Consider the following 22,010-nt stretch of genomic DNA (forward strand, 5'->3'; position numbering starts at 1 on the left):
CGGGCGCGTTGACATAAAACTAGAGATTTTCGCTGGAGAATAAAATATGATGTTTTTTCCACGACCGTCGGTCGGTCATCGATCACGTATAATAACGCTGTTTATACATGTATGAATAAAAAAACGGTGTTTTGCGCACATATAAGAGTCGTGTGTCTCTAGAACATAACGATAAATCACACACACACAGACGCGAGCGGGATATTTCCTCGTGCACCTCCATACACAGCAGTTATTGAGCGCAAAAAGTAAAATACACACGTACCTACATAATAATATTATATATTTTGTATGTATACAATGTATACGATATATATTGGAGACACTTTTAGATGACAATCTAAACACTATACGGTTTTATGTCCAGTACTTGGTTGTTAATCAAATCACGTTTTTTTTTTTTTTTTTTGTCGAATGCAAAGCGAACTCAACTGGTTTGTATACGATTATATTGGACGCGAAGACGAGACAGAATAAAATATGGCACGCAAGACCGAAAACCATAATGATATCGCGCATACGAAACGCACGCATCCTACGCCGTTCGCCAATTGCGGATGATCTATTGCACATTCGATCGCGCGTACACCGATTTTTCGTCGTACGAAACGTCGTAACTGATACGTAGTACATTGCAAGCCAAATAGGTTGAACTTGTAGTCAAACGAACAATTTTGGACACGACATAATGTATATCACAGAAAGTAGAATAAAATGCAAAAACTACTAGTAAGTCATCTTTAATATAATAAAATAAACAATAAATACAAAAAAAAAAAAAAAACATTATTTAAATTTTAATTAATTTATTTTTTTCGAGTAACGTTTAATGTCCTTTTCTCTGTCCCTGCTATGTTCCCTAGCTGGAGGTGAATGTCTGGATTTTCTACTGCGTTTAATCTTTGCCATACTATATTCACTAAAAACATCTCCTGTTCTTAAAGCCGATATGAGATCGTCAAATTCTGCTTTGTCACCAGATTTACCATTTATAGAAACTTGACGACTACCAGACCCATTAGACAAAACACTAGCACCGTCTTTACAGTTTTTACGATCAAGCGTTAATTTCTTTAACTATAAAAAAAAAAAAGTTTGTATTAATTTTACATGTAATAAACTCCTAGGTCTTTATTAATACAAACCTCCACTTCTTGTCTTGTCCTTTTTTCTTCTTCTTCCCGTCTCTTTTTAACTCTGTCCCTGCTATGTTCCCTAGCTGGAGGTGAATGTCTGGATTTTCTACTGCGTTTAATCTTTGCCATACTATATTCACTAAAAACATCTCCTGTTCTTAAAGCCGATATGAGATCGTCAAATTCTGCTTTGTCACCAGATTTACCATTTATAGAAACTTGACGACTACCAGACCCATTAGACAAAACACTAGCACCGTCTTTACAGTTTTTACGATCAAGCGTTAATTTCTTTAACTATAAAAAAAAAAAAGTTTGTATTAATTTTACATGTAATAAACTCCTAGGTCTTTATTAATACAAACCTCCACTTCTTGTCTTGTCCTTTTTTCTTCTTCTTCCCGTCTCTTTTTAACAGCAGAGTTATCTTGACGTGCTTCATAAAGAGCTGTTAAGAAAGAATCAAAAATTGCAAAGAAATCATCTGGTTGGATTGTGGAATTGTCTTCCCCAAACAATCGGACTGCTCTATCAAACTATAAAACAAAATATTTTTATTAACATTTACCAAAGAAGTAATTATAATAAAAATTTAAAAAGATGCTTACTCTAGTTTTCATATCTTGGAATAAGTCTTCTAACTCAGAAAATTTGCAGGTAGCAGTAGTTAAAAATTCTTTCATTACTGGTAGGAACATATCACCTGGTACAGCAGGTTGTACTCTTTGGAACTCAATTTCTCGTTCAACTTCTTTCAAATTATTTCTTAGTTGTGACATGTCTTTTTCAAGTTCAGCCAAGCTTACTTTTGAAGCTCCTCTTACATGAGGTAATTCTTCTTCCAATAATAAAATGTCCTTGAACTATTCAAATAAAAAATTAACTGTATTATTGATGTCATTTAAATATAATACCACAGAATTTATTGTAATATTTAATCAATAGTAAATGTATTCTGTGATAATACTACAATCCTATCATATCATATTGTGCGACGGCTGCACATCAAGCCGGATGACGCGTGTAGGCGCGTGTGTGCGCTGGAGGCTGCCTACAGGTGTCGGTTCGTGTGAGACTTACTCCGTCGTTGATGGCCTGTCGATAACCCTGTAGGAAGGGAGAGAGTGGACTGTATATTTAGGGCAAGGGTTCAGGAATTTGAAAAGTTGAGATATTGGAAGATGTGTGAAAAGCTAATTAACAAGAACAGTGTTTACGGTATGAAAAGGTAAGGCACAATTTATTATAATATGTTGCAAAATAAAATAGCTTAAAAACTAGTGTTAGTAGTCACGCGATCCCAAACCGATCGGTGAAATAATACAAATATAATATACAAATACGCGTCGAGGACGACGTCGAATAATAAATCAATCGAATTGATAATGATACAAAACCACGTCGGATGTGCCGACAACTAATAACAAATGATATGAGCGTGTGTACGACCTGATACGGCGATGTTGATAGCAGGTGATAACGGCGGGGTGATACAAACAACGACGTCCGGCAAGGACATGGACAAGAACCAAAATCAATATGACGACGTGATCTTCGGCGGCAGGGGCCAAAAGGCTCGGTACACGTACAACGCACGTACGTGACGAGTAGGTGAGCAGCAAGGCTCGGAAATACAACAAACACCGCGGTTCGTCCTGTGGTAAACGGACGGGCGGAACACGTGGTTCGTGGACGAGCAGTGCTCGAGACACACGGGATGATCGGACGAGCGACAAGGTCGCTAAAACTGTCGTATGACGACACGAACGGGTTGATACGATGCAACCGGGTGCACAGCGCGTGGTATCAAATCATACCACGACGGTTACGACACGGTTCGCACAGCGTTAGGAACGGACGGGCGGAACACGTGGTTTGTGGACGAGCAGTGCTCAAGTCACACGCGATTAACGGACGGACGACAAAGTGAACCGTCGATTGGCACAGGCGGCCAAAAGGAGTCGCGGAAAGACACTCGCGAAAGCTTTAAATGAGCGCGAGGGCTCGGGTGCACAAAATAGAAAATAATGGCGGATAACGGTAACGGGCGCACCGGGTCGTAGAACAAGATACGACAATTTGCCAAGACGGCTGGTGAACGACAAAGGCGGCGGTGGCGGGTGTCGGCGACCAACGGCTAGACCGCGACAGTACCCGTCCCCTCCTCCTAGTACAAAGTCCAGTTTGCGTAGACTCCGTCGTCGGAGCAGCAGGGTGACAACGTTGCAACAAATTCGGAACGCATGCAGCGCGCCGAATTTAAAATTTGATTGTGTATCCAACACATATAATGTTTATAAATTATATACACTACCTTCTTATCAGCCATATCGACAATGTAATGCAATAATGTTATACCCCTAACAGAACTTGACTTAGTGTCTGTAAGTCTGTTTAGAGATGATAAACGGAAACCCCATGCATTTCCTCTTGCTCCTTTGTTCATGTAGTTTCCAAGTGCTAATACTAATTCTAATAGTTTTCTTAAACGTCTAGAACGAGCTACTTCACGTGAAGCCTCCATAACAATTTTTGTTCTGCCTTCAACTTCTCTAGTCCAAGTAATAAATTTCTTTTTGTATACTAAACTACGAAGACGTTGATCATAATGTGAAATTCTAGAAATTAAAAAAAAAAAAACATTTTATGTAATATTAAATTTAATTTATAGAATGTTACAATATTACAAAATATGAGCAAATTTGAGTTTTATGTGTGATAATTTAGAGAGTTTAAAGTGAAAAATAAATTATTATTTGTATAAAAAATTATTAATAACTTGAACTTTAAGATTAGGTAACAATTTGAGTTTTAACATTTAAAAGAAAAATAATCAAAATAAGTCAAAATATTTGATTATACTATGAAGTATGATGTATCTACTATATATATTTGAAGTATATAATATAAGGTATAATTTGATTGTTTTTTTCATATTATGACTGTAAGGCTTAGCAATTATTAAAATGTTTATCATTAATTTTCAAGCTATAAATAAGGTATTAGAATTCATATGAAATCCCTTAGTTATTAAATTACTTTTCCTCAACTTTAAATAATAATTAATTTTTTAAAGCAAAAATTATAAACAATTAATGGTTAGTAACTATTGCATGTATAATGTATATTATATAATTACATTAACATTTATAAAATGCAATCAGTTACAGACGAAAAAAATCAGCTAATTTGTGAGAAAATATTTCACTGGGAAAAATGACTATAATATACAACTAGATAAGAATTAAACAACAAAAATATTGAAACAAAATCACTACAGGTACACCAAAAATATATATATATATATTTTTCTATAAGATTTTTTCAGTCTATTCTTTCATTTTAAACAATAAGCAAATGTAAATTAAGAAAAATTTATTTTTGAAAGGAAAAGTCATCCAATGTTGGCACTACCTATTTTCAATTTTTTTTATTGATTTAACATATGAAATTGAAATAATTTAACCACTCAATAAATTGCAACACCGCTTTCACTACATTAAAAATTAAAAATATAAATAAGTTTTATTGGGAAGGCCTATATTTTACTTCAAATTTTATAATATACAAGTGTTAAATACATTAAATTATTTGGTACTAGTTTGTTATAGTTTTTTTTTTTTTTTTTTTTAACACATTATGAATCTATTTGTTAGAAACACAAAATGGGTGCTTTTAAACATAAAACAAGTGTAAAAGGCTATTACCCATCCAATAGTTTTTCCAACTTGGAAATTTTGTATAAAAATCTGTCAGCTCTGGCAAGACTGTCTAAATCAAAACTATGTTCTTCTAACAAAGCTGCTTCATCTGGACCTGGAGTGAATTTTAAAAGTTGTTCAACCATGTCTAATGGTAAAATGTCTTTATTATCCATATCCAATATCACTCTGACGATTTCTTCATCAGACATTTTCAATTTGGACAACAATATAGTACAATTTTGAGCTCTGCGACCATCAATAACAGATAAGACTTTGGATTTATTACTACCAGTCTTCTCAGATCTTCAGATGATCCTTCATTCTGTAAAATTAAGTTAATTTAACAATATAGTTTCCTTTTTTTGTTAGTTGACATTTTACTTACAGCAGCTGTTGTTCCATTTGTTGGTTTTTGATTTTGGTATGCACAGAATAGTTTATCAACTGTTTCAAGGTCAATAGATGAATACATTTTTCCTTCATCAATATCAGCCCATACAGTTCCAGCCACTTTGGTTTCTGGTAACTTAGCCCAGTTGAAGGATTTCAATGGAGCAGATGGTTTTGGAATTTCTACAGATCTTTGTCTGACGGCTAATTGAGGAAGACAGCCAGGTGGAGGTGGAAGATTTAATGGAGGGATTTGTAATGGTGGAGCTGGGGGTGGAGCAGGACAATTACTTTTAACTATTAATTGAGGTGGTGGTGGAGGTGGAATAGGCATAGGAGGTGGAGGGCTAATATTAACTTTAGCATCATCTGGTAAACTTCCATTATTAAGCATTGCTTCTAGCTTTCTCATCTCTCCTTGCTCGTAAGCTATCCTATGCTGTAATTCACTTGAAGTATCTTCGAGTTCAGATATCTTTTGTTTAGTTTCCAAGTCAATAGATATTTCTTTTTCCAAACGTTCTTTAATCCTTAAAATACTAGCTTCCATATCTTCCTAATGAACAAACAAAAAATATTACAATCAATATTATTGTTAGTAAGAATTCAAGAGTAAATTTTTTTGAGACCATTACAGTATATTAATTTCCAAATTTTTATTTCCATCAAAATTATATTAACCTTCTAAAAAAAATTATCAAATATAATTTATATTTACTTTTTCTTGATTTCTCAAGTCTAGTTCTTGTTCTTTTTTAGCAAGCGATGCAGTAATACTAGTATTTTCTTTTTCGAGTTCTTCAGCTTTATTTTTTGCTTCAAGAAGTTCTTCTTCTTTGGCTTTCTCTTTTTTAAGTGAAAGGAAGTGAGGATAGGCTGGAGAATGACTCAATTTTCTGCGTAGTAAATCGGACATAGAAGTAGCGCTTTGAGTATCTACTTGCTCCTATAATTATAATACAAAAAGACGAATAAAACATATTATTTATTGAGTTCATAATAGATGTATTACCTGTTCTAATTTCCTTGCTAATTCATTTTCATCTTCATTGCGAACCATATCAAAGAAATCCATATGTCTGTCCAATGTCTGATTCTGGCGTTCTCTTAACTTGATTATAATGTTTTTGAGTCCCAATTGTAAAAATTCATATCTTAAATGCAATTTGAATTCTAAACTTTTTTGTCCTGGCCCATAACTAAGAACAGCATTTATAAATGCCATAATAGCTGTTTTAACTGTCAAATCATCTCTATAGACGCCAGTGTTTCTATCCAAATCATTAATAATGCCTTGGAATCTGGCTCGTTCATGAGCAAACACTTTATAGTCTGTCATGGCATCAAGAACTTTCTTATGGCCTCCTGGAACTAAGCAGGAAGCACCAAGAATTTCTAATACAGCAACTTTAGTACGGGGATTTTCAGTGAGTAAACTGCGAGCAATAGTACTAATAGCTGATGGATGTGCTAGTACGTGAGATCTTCTAGTCTAAAATTATAAAATTTATCTATTGAAAATGTGTATAATATATATATATATATATATATATATATATATATACATAAATGCAAATATTTATTTTTTAAATAATGTGCGACTAGAGTTTATTGAATTAAAATCAATATTCTATAAGCAAGAATTGAAAAATACATATTATAATTATTATTACAATATTATTATATAATTAGGTATATTATTCTTATGTTGAAAATAGTTTTTTTATTATTAACTACTTATAACCTAAGAAAATTTTTAACATAATTTAAATAATGTAGGTATGTGTGGCACATATAGAATAATCATTCAATGAAATAATAAGTTAAATAGTCATAATATAACTTGTCATTACTTTAGAGAAAACTATCTGTGAAATATAAATAATAAAATGTTATAAATAATTTTTTTGAACAATTAAATTTAAAATGGAAAAATAAAATGTTTAACTAGCCTTTGGTTAGGTTTAATAGGTTTTTATAATTTCTTATAATATTACAAAACTAAATTAAATTACCTATCATTTTTTTTTTATTGTTTTTATTGTTATTATTGTTATATTGTTACTTGTTATAATTTAATATATTTACATTTAAATAACTACATGATAAAAGACAATTAACTAATTATGGTTCACAAAATATTTTATAACGTATAATGTAGAACGATAAAATAATTTGGATGTTAATACGAAAATCAAACTATTGAAGCAATTAAAAACATACAAAACTTATAATACCTAACAATATAATTATTCAATTACATTTAGCATATTATACAACTTTCAATTGAATAATTCTCATTTTAATAGATATAATATAATAAACTTACAGAGTCATTCATAAGGGCTGTGATACAGCCAATAATTGATGTGTGCATAGCTCCTTGTCGAGTGTCATAATTCATAGATGACAAAACTCCTAACAGAGTAACTAAACCACCAGCTTGGACAAATCTCAGAACAAAGCTATGAGGCTGAGTACGTAGAGCTGTCTTTAAGGAATCAAATAACTTAGTGTTCTCCTGTTCATCTCCATTCAACGATTGTATGCGTTCAATGTAATTTTCAGGTGATTGTGACAAATCTGTTGTATTTTCTTGATCCTAAAGTGATTAATAATGTTAACGGCTAGTAACTAATAAATATCATCAATTAACTTTTAAATGAATATTTTTACCTCGGGGAGTTCCAACATAGCTGCTTTATTAGTAGCAGTTAAATCAAGTTCTTCCTATAATATAAATAATAACAAATTAATTATATAATATGTCAATATTTATATATTTATACAGTGTTACTTCTATACCTAGTTCTAATTAGATTTTACTGCTTTATTGTTTTAAATTAATAAATTATAGACTATTATAGTTAAATATTTATATAACATATAAAAAACAAAATTAAAAACCCTAAAATAAATTTTAAAAAAACATTTGTGCAGGACAGTGAAAGGCAAAGCATTGAAAAAAAACAGTCTAGAAATAAACATAGAGATTTATTAAATTTTTAATTGTTGAACTATATTGGTAGTTTTTCTTTATAAATGAGAAATATTTAGTATTTATTTTCTTAAAATATTAAAAAAAAAAAAACCAAACAATACATAGTGCATACTCATTGTATCATGTAAATAAGTTTAACTATTTATTATATTTTAAGGAACTAATAATGAAATACATAGGTACAGAGTACAAATTTGTTTTATTAATTCAAAAAAAGTGTCAACGGGAACATAAAAAATAATAATAGGTAACAAAAAAAAAAAACACCAAGGTAATCATTGTAATAATACTAACATCATGCACTCAACATCCACCACAGTACACATAATATATTATTATTTTTAGCCAATACGGCAATAATGAACATTGTAACTAGAGCCGAAAGTAATCTGACTTTTAGTCACGTTTTTGCGATTAGTAACGGAAATTTCCGTATTTATAAGTATTTATAATATTAAATTAAGATCGGCGCCCCGGTCAACAAACTCAACGATACAATGTAGGTACATCTTACAATAAGCAATAACACAAAATTATGTAATACGAATATGATGGTTGTTAAATCGTGTGTGGTCAGTCAATACTTTATAGGTCATAAAAAATAATCCCAAAAGTTCTTTAGTAGTTAAGTAATTCCCTTGAGAATTTCTCATGCACTGTACAACAATGCCGCGGCCCGCGAGTCGAATGCAATCGCACGACGAGTCGATGATATCTGGCGCGTGTGCGTGTTATGTAAGTGAAAATGCTTGTTGCGTAATATTGGAGACGATTTTTCATGCACGTCGTTCGAAAAAAAAAGAAAGAAATACAACAGCGACGATGGGGACTACGATGTAAAATTGACCGATACTTTTAGATATACAAAACGTTTAATAAGTATATAGAGGCATACCTAATCGATAGCGGATTTAGTGTCCGGGAAAAAATAGGCGGACGCTTATAGATGGACACATATTTTAATTAAGCCAAGTAAACGTGGTAGTTAAGATTTGCGGTGATATAACGTTGATAAAATACAGATAATTGATTATTTTGTTTAAAAAAACACTCATTTAACCTTAATTAATATGAGGTGTAAAATATTGTGCAAACATAATTATAGCAATGTTTCTCAACTTGTTGTTTTTTTTTTTTTTTTAACTTAGAAATGTTAAAACAATACAATCTGTATAATTCAAACCATAAACCGATTGAAATGTTCCAGTAAAAAAAAAATCAAAACTAAAAATTTGAAGCTATGGAACATGTAATAATATATTATATTATATAATAACTTATATAGGTATATGACTATATAAGTTATTATAGGACGACATTTTTTTTTTAAATATAATATGTTCCACTCATAGGCGGAAATCGGTGGGAGAGGGGGCTTGCGGGGACTAAGCCCTCCCAAAATTTTAAGGTACAGCTACTCTAGTACAGTAGTGACATATAGATGTAATGAGCATATATTACTTAGCCCCCCCCCCCAGAAATTTCATCAAATTTCCGCTTATGAATAGGGCCCCGAATTACTGTACGTTACCCTAAAAATTATCATCATTATACATTTTGAATTTTGTACATACCTGCATAGTCCTTTGCAGTTTGTATGAATTGTTGAAATACATTAATGAACATAATATTATTATTGCATAAATTAATATGTTTATCATTTTGAAATTACTTTGTGGTTTTTCTTTTTTCAAAGAAAAATCGTCTTCGATCTATGACATAACAATATTATGATTTACAATAATAAATTATCAGAATAAATATTTACGTACAGTTATAATACTAGATAGATTTCTTGCCATGATTCTTGTATTAATACTAAATTATAAATGTGTATTATACGCTGTTGTTGATTTGACCCTACAATATAATCATGCTGTTTTTTTTTTGTTTTTAGCCAGGATATAAAAAGGGAACATCATTGCCTTAAAACTATACATTATATTTATTTATTTTAGACTAGCTGACCCCGTGCACTTCGTTGCCCGTTAAAAATGCAAATTCTATATATATAGATTCGAATTTTGATTAATTTGTTATTTACTATTCGGTTTAACGGTGTTCAAAACTTAGACATTTTCATTGACTGTTTTGATTCTCAAAAATCTTGTGAAAGCACCACTTTAATATGCGAATTTTGTAAAATGCTTTCTTATTACACACTAAATTTATGATACGATTTTACGAATGTACAGTGTAAATTGTAAGCATCGATCTATCATTGTTCAGGCTCTACGTTTATCAGTCAGTTAGTTACTCAAGTCATAATATTATAGTCATTCTGTTTACTGTTGCCGTGAGACTCTCTTATGATTATGAGAGCAGTATATTATCATGTAGGCAATCCACACGTGGTGGATTGCGGACCCCGCAAGATGTGTATAAGAATTTTATAATTTCTAACACTTAAGTTTCAAAGTTATGTCATTTTTTTTTTTTTTACTACAGTGGGTAAAATACAATAATGTGCCATCTCGTGGTTTTTGTATTGTTGCCTGTTGGTAAAACAATAAAACTTAGTATAACTTGTTATGTTAGTCTATTGCTGTAAAAAAATGTATATTAAATATATATATTATAATCAAGCTGTCCCGACACGGCGTTGCCCGCGTATTAGTTGGTTTTTTTTGCATTTTCGTAGGCCATGTATTAGTGTTATTATGTATGAGAAAATTTAATAAAACATATAAATATGGTTTATCACGGAGATATGAAAATTTTATATTAAAATTGCATTTAAATACCTATGTAATATATATATATATTTATATTGTATACGAGAACGTCTGCACAACTATCGGAAAACTGGTCTTCTACCTGAAACACATTCATGGTGGCAGCGGCGACGTGTCAGTCTCGACGCGAGTTGATCGATGTACGTAACTATTATACACCTGCAGAAGATGGTCTTCGCATCCAGGAAACTGCATTTGCGTCTCGTAATAATAGCTGAGATAAGCATGTTAGTAAAAGTATAATATAACCATGTCGTTCAATGATTCATAATTAAATTCATAAATTCCAATACCTCTTCATTCTTTGCTCAGTATTTTTTTAAGAACCTAGATATGAATACAAATAAAACATTACTTCAATAGCATAATATGTTTACCTGTAGCAGTCGTATTAGAAATGTAAAACCAATCCCCTACAAACATATTTGTATAATTTTGCAATAAATAAAAATACTTATATTTATCATTTAGTGTATATTTGCCTCAACTTTGAGACATGTTTAAATGAGTTTCCATATAATATATTGGTTAGGTAGCAATTAATAATAATAAATAATGTAATAAAATGTAATCTATTTATATTGTGAAAAATGTTTTTCAATAAATATCTATAAAAAAAAAAAATGTTTTTATAATAATAATTTGTATAATAGCTATAGACTATTTATATACTATAATGCTTAATGATTAATATATTATAATATGCAACATATAAAACATGAAATAATTATAGAGTGAATATATTAATTTTATTATAAAATGTTATTTTTGGTAGTTAATCTAAATTTTCCTGGGGTCCTCATATCAAGTCAAAAAGAAAAACCCTCAATAGTCGACTCCACTTACTTAGACCAATTCTGAAATCTAAACTACCCTTTCACACAAAAATAATCATTTAAAAATCCTTATTAAGGCCTATCTTTGCTTATGCAATCCAAATCTGGGGATACGCTAAACCGTCTCAGATTCGTACCCTCCAAGCTTTCCAATCCATCACTCTACGCATTATCTCTTCCGCACCTTGGTACGTATCAAATTCCACACTTCAAAATGACTTCAAAATAGAAACAGTAAATCAATTAGCTACAAAACATTATAAAAAATTTCACTCTAAATTACAGTCTCATTTCAATCCTCTAATCGCCGAACTTGCTTCCAACTCACTTCCTAACAATCCCCCACGCCATCTGAAGAAAAAATAGTGTCGTGATTTATTAAATGCGGATTAACAGTTAAAACCGTTTAGTTTCACTTTAAGTGAACTTAATAATTAAGAATTAACGAGAAAAAACAATATAAATAAAAAAAAAACAAAAAAAATAATATTAAATAACGTTGGGTTCTATCACTGGATGGCCTCCCTCCTCATGTGATCAAGTTGTATTTTATTGTGTTATATTATGTTCAAATTTGCTTATTATGCCTTGTAGCATAGATTGTAAATATTCTTTTTTTAAATAAAAAAAAAAAAATAAAAAAATCTAAATTATACAAAGATATTGAACCATATAAAACTAGAATAAATTAATAATTTTATATGAAAAAATTATATATATAAAATGTCTACTATACTGCAATTATTGATCATCTATATTATATAAGGCGAATGGTTAAACCAAAAAACAATGTTTGTAATGTAAAATTGCATTGGCTTTGAAAAAGTAAGCAACTAACTAAGTGTTTTTATTTATATTTCACAAAGTGTAAAAATATTTTATGAAAATAAAATTTTCGTGAAATAACGATGTCATCGATACATTAATGTGAAGCAATTGTATGTAACAATTTACAAACATTTAATGAATCCTGGGTTTTGCGTACTTAACTTTTCCTCAAGTTTTCAACTACAAGAAACGATATCAAACTTAATGGACACGAATTTATTATCATGTACGTATATGGAATATTTCTTACATTAACGCTTCGATGAAAACGGATGTCAGCATTTTTGGTTTAGACAGAATTGTCAACGGAATCAACACAATATATTAAATTTATAATCGAAATACGATTGTGTATGCAGACAGGAGCTTTATTATGTCTACGAGCTTTGTTTAATCCTACAAAATCACAGTGAAACTAATTACGGCACATCACAATATATATAGTATAAACACGTACATGACAGTCGTGCTATGCATTTTAATTGAAATCGAATGAGCGTGAAAATCTTCATCACAGTTGTCGGTTTGTATATTGCACACAAATCAATATCTTATAATTTTGGATTCTGACATGCATAGTTCGTTATATTCTAGTAAAAAGGATAACTATATGAGAATACAAACACTATTATTAGGATTTAAAAATTTATAAATATTATACAATTATAATTTATGATACATATAATACATATTTATAGCATAAATACGGTAAAAATATTATAAAAAACACTTAAATTCCATCTAAATAAGATACAGCTCATTGTATATACGTTTTTTATAAATTCGGATAAATAAAAAGGCAAATTATTTATTAACTAATATTCAAAACTATTTGGAAACTATTTGGAATTGCGAACAAATAAGAAAACACGAACAGTACGAAATTATGATTTTATTGTTTTTATGTAATTATTCAGTAGTTTTTTCTATCCGTTGGCTGTTTATAAAAAACTGTAAATTAAAAAAAATATAAATAATAAAAATCTATAACGGTTAAAAGGTTAATACCAATTATATTAAATCTTCTCATCTGATAGAATAAAAATAATAATATTGTTCAATTATTATGTTAATCATGAGAAGTTATTTTTTTTTTAAATTAAATTTGTGTAAAAATGAGTTATCTAAAGTATGTAATAACCTTAAGATAGCTGGAATAATAGTGTTATCTAGATAAAAGTCTCAACATTAGACTGATGAGTAATAACTATGTTTACAAAATTTAATTATATATTAATATATCTATCATTATGCACATTATAGGTAGTACATAATAATAATATTTTAGTGTAACCTCGAAAATATTATGTTATTTTAATATTGAAAAAGACCAGCTAGGTAGCTATTATTGAAATAATATACATATTTTCAATAATAAGAATATGATATTAAAGTTAAGTATCATTATTATATTATTATCAAAAATACGGGAACGAGACAATAGATTGTACATAGTTGTTTAACGAAAATATAAATTATTATTCCAGATCCATGACTTAAAATGAACTAATATTGATTTCGATTATTTAATTTCTCAGGTATTATATATATGCTGTATTATATAAAGGTAAATTAAAGCACAATATGTAAAATTCAAACAAATATATAAAGTTAATGTCAAGGTAATTTTAATTGTATTTATTGTATTGTGTTTGCTGATGTTTGATAATTCCACAGCAAAATACTCACAAGTCATAATTTAATTGAATAAATTATTATTAGGTATCTGTTATTATAATTATCATTCTTTTTACCGTATGCAGATCGATCAAATATTAATTAGTTATTATAATTTGATTAACTTGACCCACTAAAATCATAAATTAATAAACTACATATAATAAATTATACAGTGCCTTGGACAAACAAACACTTTTGGTTGTGTAATAAGGTCGAATCGTGACTATATTATATATTCTACTGACCAGTGTCGTTGAAAATATGTAATAAATGTTGTGGTGAATATTAAACTAAAAAATATTAGTAGTTAACAACAAGTTATACAATATATCTCATATGGATAGAATATTAAATAATTTTATGTACTCAAAATTCTTCAAAGACTTAAATATTATTCTAAATAAAACATTAAAACAAATACTAGTATTTTAAGACTAAATTAAATTTTGTTCAATTACTTAAGAACGATTAATATTTTGTTATAACACGCTTTTTAGGCATTTATTATTATATTTGAGATCATTTAAATGAAGCGTGTCTGTAATAAATTACAAATTACAGTTCAAATAGTAGCTAAGGTTTTTAATCAATGGCATGTAACGCGAAAAGAAAACGACCCCGCAAAGGGGAAGATAAACGATAGCCTTGCCACAAATCCGCCACACTTCATCCGTCCTTACATTCATATGCACGTCGAATGAAACAGATTTCTGCAAGCTAATAGATTAACTGTGTGTTTTTCCCCCAACCGTCTCCTACTACTCCGCCCTGGTGTACACGACACGCGGCTGAGTTGATTGCCAACAGAGTGTTTCCATTTATAAACCCTCGTCGAATGTTTAGCGGCGGCGAGTTGAACTTTAGTAAATTAACCGCGTACAAAACGGCTTTTGGCCGAGGGACAATTTCGTATAAAGCACTACCCCGCCGCAAAGGGCGAACGAAAGTTAACCTTTCCACGGTCCGGTCGCCCGGCATAAACAACGTAATTAATAGACGTTCGGTAAAAGCCCTCTCGGCTACGGTGGCGGCGGCGGTGAACGAGCGAGAGACAGTGAGAGGGGGGGTTTTCAATTTTGTAGGGAAAAAAAATCATTTCCTTCCATATCCCTTCCCACACACACAGATGTATAAACTGCGCACATTCGCACGCGCACGTATGTGTTTATATGTATATATTATATGTATATTATATAGATGTTGTCTTCATGTACACGTCGTCGCCAACGGTGTGCGGCGACAGAACAACACGCAAAACCCTCGCGAGAATTTATACCCCAGACGATTACACACACACACACACACAACGATATATATATATAGTTTTACGGTTATATATACGCGTTTATACGAGGGTGACGGCGCGTGTGTGTGTATAGTTTATTATTACACTGGTCCGTTTACAGGGCAATTTGGAAAGGCAGGAAATCATAATTCACCGACGCGGGAAATGCTAAAAGCTTTTCCAAAGTCCTCCCGGTCATGTACACACCCTCCCGTCGACTCCCCCCCCCACCTCGCAGCCTTTAGGGACTCTATACGCCGGTCGGTATAATAATATAGTGCTACGCTCAGTGTGAGTCCGGACGACATACAGAACGCCGGAAAATTAAGTTACGGTGACTACACATAGAATGCGACCAGGACAATGGAAACAAAATATTATTATGTATTGCTATTCCGGTCCGCTGGCTTTTGGGAACCCCTCACACACACGCGCGCGCACGCGTGATATTATATTATCGTCGTATGTGTACAACGGTGTATACTGTTCTGCGGTGATTAGGCGATACAGGATAAAATATATTGTAAAATATCTGAATGGTTCCGCTTTACGTTTGTCACTTGAGTATAAAATTTTACTGGGTAAATTATTTATGTGCATGATATCTGCGCTCCACGTAAACAGAGTATTTTATAGTATTATATTTTTATGTAGTAGTACCTATTACGGTAGGTACTAAAATTCGGTGTTTATAATATTATACACACATTTGTAGTTAACTATACATTTGCGAAGGGTGAGGTTGATTTTTGTCACTTGCGCAAGTGGTAATATACGATAATGAGCTCAATAAAATATACGAACAAACGGTCAATAACGAGTATATTATAATAATATAGAAACAAGTCGGTGAACGGCACGTCTTGTAGTTGCCTCTTCTACACGAATAATAATAATAATATATTTAATGGACTGGTGGGATTTTATACGTTTTGACGGCGCTGATGGTGTCATTTTACCAGCCAATGGGTTTTTGAAAAAATAATATTTTATAAATTACGACGTTCAATGTTGATTTTAACGCGATAGTGACGACTGAGCCATTATGGACGGATATTAAACAAAACGGACACATCATTAATTGTAAACACTCGGAATACAACTTTTTGACACACATCATAAAATAAAAATAATAATTTTATGTGTTTTTATTTGTAAATTTTACTACGGTGCTCCACGGCAGTTGGCGATAAATTTTCTTCGTAATCTTATTATTAACATATTATAAAAAAAAAAAAATCTGTTTTGTGTTAAAACCACATATACATGACTTGTCTGTTTTTATATAGTTGTTTTTAAGTGATTACATTAAGTTAGTATTATTATATTCGTTTATCTCAATTTGGATAAAAATTTATGGTAAACAATCTTTTAAGAAAAATAACGAAATACCTAATGCAGTAATAGTTATTGATGGTATTATACCAACTAAAGCAATAGTATTCGTTTTAAAGTTGGTAAATCTATATCACCATTATTAAAAATATATTAAAAATGTATAATTTAAAAAGAAACGTTTGAAAAAACTGTGATATTTTATAAACTATTAAAAATTATACATATACATATTATTACATATATTATATATTATTATATATTTGTGTAAAATCATTAATTGGTATTTTTATACCGCAGTTATATTTGAATATTAAACGTAATCAAATTAGATATCACATGTATGAAAGATTGGAGAAGACTGAGACCTTACAACTCATAAGAATGCCAAAACTCCCTTAATTAAGTCCTAGTCAAGTAAGTATTAAGTAAATATAATTTGAATCCACAATTTTGAAAATAAATAGTGACATAAATATAAACTATTCTATAGTTTAGATAACTACTCTTACTCTATATAATAATAAAAAATCTATGATGCCAATACCTGGCTAAACAATAGAAGTGATTTAAAATAAATAAATTACAAATAATTAATTAATTAATTTGAAATATATTCGGTCCATATTACCTACTAACAAATATTATTAGAATAAAAATGAAACACATTCTGTAACTAAATTAGTTAGCTTTTCGTTCCTATAATGTATGTACAACATAATATTTAATATCGTCCAAAAATTATTTAACGATTTTAAAAAGAACTTTTCAACATTAACTGACAAAAGTCATTGAAAATTTTCATTTATCTATTTAAAGTGCTCATGTTTAAAACAAAAATAAGATGTTTTTCATGTAAGATATTTCAACACCGTCAAATTACACGTAGGCAGAATAATTGTGCACGTAAAAAGCAGAATACGACCCCAAGTATTAAATTTCTTAGATAACATTTATTGTGTCGAAAACATACGACACCGTTACCAAAAATGTTTTCCAAACTACTGGATACTGTTTCGTCATTTGTTATAGTTATACATTCAATACTAAATTTCAATCCACGGATCAAGTTTAAAAACCACACGGAGAAAACTAACAATTACAATTGATTGTATTTTTTATGCAATAAAGGTACACAAATTTAAAGCTATAATTACTATTATGATATAATTGTTGTTCATATTAAAAAAAAAAAAACCTAACCATATTTATAAACAATTTATTTTATAATATGCAATTTTAATCTTATAACACTAAATAAAGACCAGCAGCAATTAGAGCCTTTTTTATTTACTTGTGGTGGTGATAAAAAAAAAAACAGATACCACATTTACAATAGATAAATAAATGTTGATTTTCTGGATTTGAAGGAAAACCACTCCCCTCAAAAAATATAATACTTCATAATAATACACAAACAATCGATCATTTTTTTCTATTTTTTTTTTTTTATGTATACGTGTTGATTTTATTATTTCCCTCACGTCTGAACCGAAATTTCTGTCAAATCAACTTAACGATTTTAAATAAAATAAACAGTACGTCTAAACAGAGTGAATGTGACAACATTCGTATATTGACACATTTTGATCGTATAATACCAGTAAATATAGTTATATACTGTCGGTTGTTGTTTAAAACAAAGTTGTCACGATCGAAAAGTAAAGAAAATGAGGTAATTTGTTTTTTCTCTTCATTTTTATGTTAGAACTCCTAAAAATCTATCTTTTTTACGTAGGTATTCATCAAATAATTAATAAGTTTAATTTTATTTATTATAACTTTTATATCTAATATCTATATAAGAGAGATACTCTCGTACGAATAAATACTATTCATAAATTCAATAAATATAATAGTTTGAGTTGATTGCACATTTTTTTTCATACTATTTTTATCGAGACACCATGTGCATTGAATCGGATAAGAACTTAATATTTTTAATTATTCAACATACTTTTATTATATTACTATATTTTTATTATATATTATATAATACTTTTACACTGTCTGTTATTGTTTTTTAGACAACATTTGAATTTAAGTGGAATAAAGCAAAATTCACTATTAAATGATTTATTTTTAAAATGTAACATTTAGTAAAACTAATATTATGCAACTGCTCATTATAATTATAATTTAATTATAGTGAGCTAAATTAATATTCGTTTTCACAAAAATCGAAATCGTTTTCGGGATTTGGCCTATCTTATATATCATTGTATTTGTAAAGCACAATAAAAGGTCTTCATTGGTTATATAGGTAAGCAATAATAGAACCCTATAACTTTATATATATATAACTTTAATATAGCTATGCAATTCAAAAACAATTTTTCAAATCTGACAAGTAGTTTCAGAGATTGGCACGTGCAAATAAAATATTCAACTTTATTATTAAAATATAAGTACCTATACAGACTATTATATTAGTAGTATATTATATTTTAAATTTTGATCGGAGCATTGATTTAAGTGATTTGTAATGATTTATCGTTGAATTAAAATGTACTTATTATAACTTACTCAATGACGAGATACATAACTTATTTGACAGCGAAGCGGATACTTACTTCACTATTAAAAAAATAAAATAATAATATAGTAGAATTTTAACTGACTGCGCCGAGTTCTATGAATTCCGGTACTGAATTGTTATTATAATTATTGAGCTTTGATATTTAGATATTTTGATCGTTGGAATCGTCTATAGCTATATTAACTTTCGTATAATTACATAATAATACGTTTAAATTTACACGATTGCCTCACAAAAGTGATTTGTTTCGCAAACGTGGAGCCGGCGGGTTTTCAATAGCAATACCTATTGCACTAGCAAAACAACGACGAGAATAAGTAATAACGATTTAACGTATGTACTTTTGATTTTTGAAAACCGACGATACATATTATGATAGTTTCGACGGGAATTTCGTGGATATCGATAATTATATATCATCTTAGGGACTGGACTGAGTATAATATCTATATATATGTATACTAAATAGTATTCGATTTACCTGATACACTTTTGCGTGATACCGATACGACACTGCAAGACAGTACGAACCTACAGAATAATATACAGTATTAATAATATTGACGATCGATTTTCCATAACGTCATGTTATGCAGTATACTAAAGGGTATATACCCTTTAGTAATAATTGTTTAATAATATTGTGAGGACGAATCGAGAGCAAACACACCCGTCATTACGGTCGGGCCCGGTGTGTACGATATAATATTGTTTTACGTGCACCAACAACGACAGTAATAATAATAATAATAATAATAATAATAATAATAGTTCACGGATGTGGGGTGATGGACTGCGGTTGTCACAATAATAACAATATCATAACAGTCGGCGGCGGCGGCGATGTCGATCATCGGTTTGGAGAGTGGGCGGGATGACGGCGCGTTCGACCGGAGAGTGAAAAATATTATATTATTATTATTATTATTATTTTATTAATGGTCGCGCCGGCACGTCAGCGGTACGACGTGTAGGTAATTAACCGAAACGTCACCGCCGCCACTCGCTCGCCCGACGACGCCGCCACCGTAGGGCGAGCGTGTGTGCTCAGTCATCGTCATTTATTACAACTGACGGCGGCGGTCGTCGTACTATTATAATATTATACACACACACACACACGAACGTCGTCGACCGTATTATACGCACACGCTGTCGCTAGAAGTTTACACCTGGACGACCCGCGGGAGCCGGACGAGCCTTTATAACACATTATTATATTATTATTTACAATAATACATATATTATTATTATTATTATACAGCTCATGTGCACGGTCGCCGTGTACAACGCGTTAGTTTTCGTTCATGTACGCATATAATAAATGCGTATTCGATGGCCCGTACGTGCGCGAGCGTCGGGAAGAAGAAGAAGAAAAAAAAGAATAATCACTTTCGGTCGGTTCCGATGCTGCTGCCGACACAGTTATTACGACGGTTACAGCCTTGTCACGGTGACTCGCCACCATCGACTCCGCCGCCTCGTCCTCCGCCCCGCGACCGCTCGTCCCGGTGGACATATTACTGTATTATTATAACCGTCGTCCGTCGTCGTCGTCGTCGTCGTTGTCTTCGTCGCATCGCCTCGATGCTTTTCGTCATTATTAACAATGCGATAATTGTTACGGTCGGTCATTTGTTGTTGTTCAGGGTTCCCCCCCCCCCCCGACGAGGTGTTGCTGCTCACAACGATATACCTAACGCTCGCCGGAAACGACCGGATGCGACGGACGAGCCGTCGTCGCGTTAAATAATAACATTTAAGATAGGTACTATACTCATACCAGTGTAGTAGGTATTCGTGACTTGTCGTCTTAAAAACTTTTAAGTCGTACGGACGCCAAAACAAGTCTGATATTTACGCGAAAAGTTTGATTACGATTTGATTGGAATACCGAGAACGCGGAGACGTTAGCAGTCATAAATCGTTATGCAGATGGTTATTTTCTTCGGTCTCTATTATACAAATATTTTTGGATATTATTTCACACACGGAGTAGACGCTCTTTGTCAGTTGTCATTTACACGGTTTTCGGTAGGCGATTTTGTAATTCGGAAAATCCGTTGTATTGACTTGCTTTCAGCCACAAAGTGTATGCTATAATATAGAGCGCTGTGTTACGGGATAACGTCGGAATTATATTAAAAATATTCACAGTAATCTTCTGTGTATCCAATATAAATTGAATAATAAACTAAGAGTTTGTCCCCATAGAATTATCGCACATTATTGGGAAACCATTTAATACGATCTCTTTTGTTAGAAATCGCATACACATCTAACGGATTATCTATATTATATTGTATGGCATTATAAATCACACTATACAATATATCAGAACAACAATCGATGTTTATAGTCCGGTCGATCTACTTTTTATGATCGTATAAAAATAAATTACTACATTTATTAATATAGTGTGTAAAGTAATTTATAATGCACAATACACACAACTGCTGAATGACAGTCTGTTGTAGTTGATTTTATTAAATAATAATTTGGTGCACACTCGAAGCGTACGAAGTAGGCACGTTCATGAGA

General features: G+C 31.1%; 1 protein-coding gene across 1 annotated transcript; it reads right to left on the reverse strand.

Annotated features, from left to right (window-relative positions):
- Positions 1-724: 724 nt before the first annotated feature.
- Positions 725-10,065, reverse strand: LOC126550050 (disheveled-associated activator of morphogenesis 2-like). The gene is given in 14 exon segments (XM_050200850.1): positions 725-1,077; positions 1,146-1,433; positions 1,502-1,672; positions 1,745-1,999; positions 3,451-3,754; positions 4,865-5,135; positions 5,138-5,162; positions 5,226-5,786; positions 5,949-6,176; positions 6,243-6,722; positions 7,560-7,832; positions 7,907-7,960; positions 9,806-9,943; positions 10,004-10,065. Coding segments are annotated over 14 exon segments (3,354 nt in total). The 5' UTR covers positions 10,034-10,065; the 3' UTR covers positions 725-801.
- Positions 10,066-22,010: the final 11,945 nt, after the last annotated feature.

Source organism: Aphis gossypii, chromosome 2 (genome assembly GCF_020184175.1).
Source record: "Aphis gossypii isolate Hap1 chromosome 2, ASM2018417v2, whole genome shotgun sequence".
Classification (NCBI taxonomy): domain Eukaryota; kingdom Metazoa; phylum Arthropoda; class Insecta; order Hemiptera; family Aphididae; genus Aphis; species Aphis gossypii.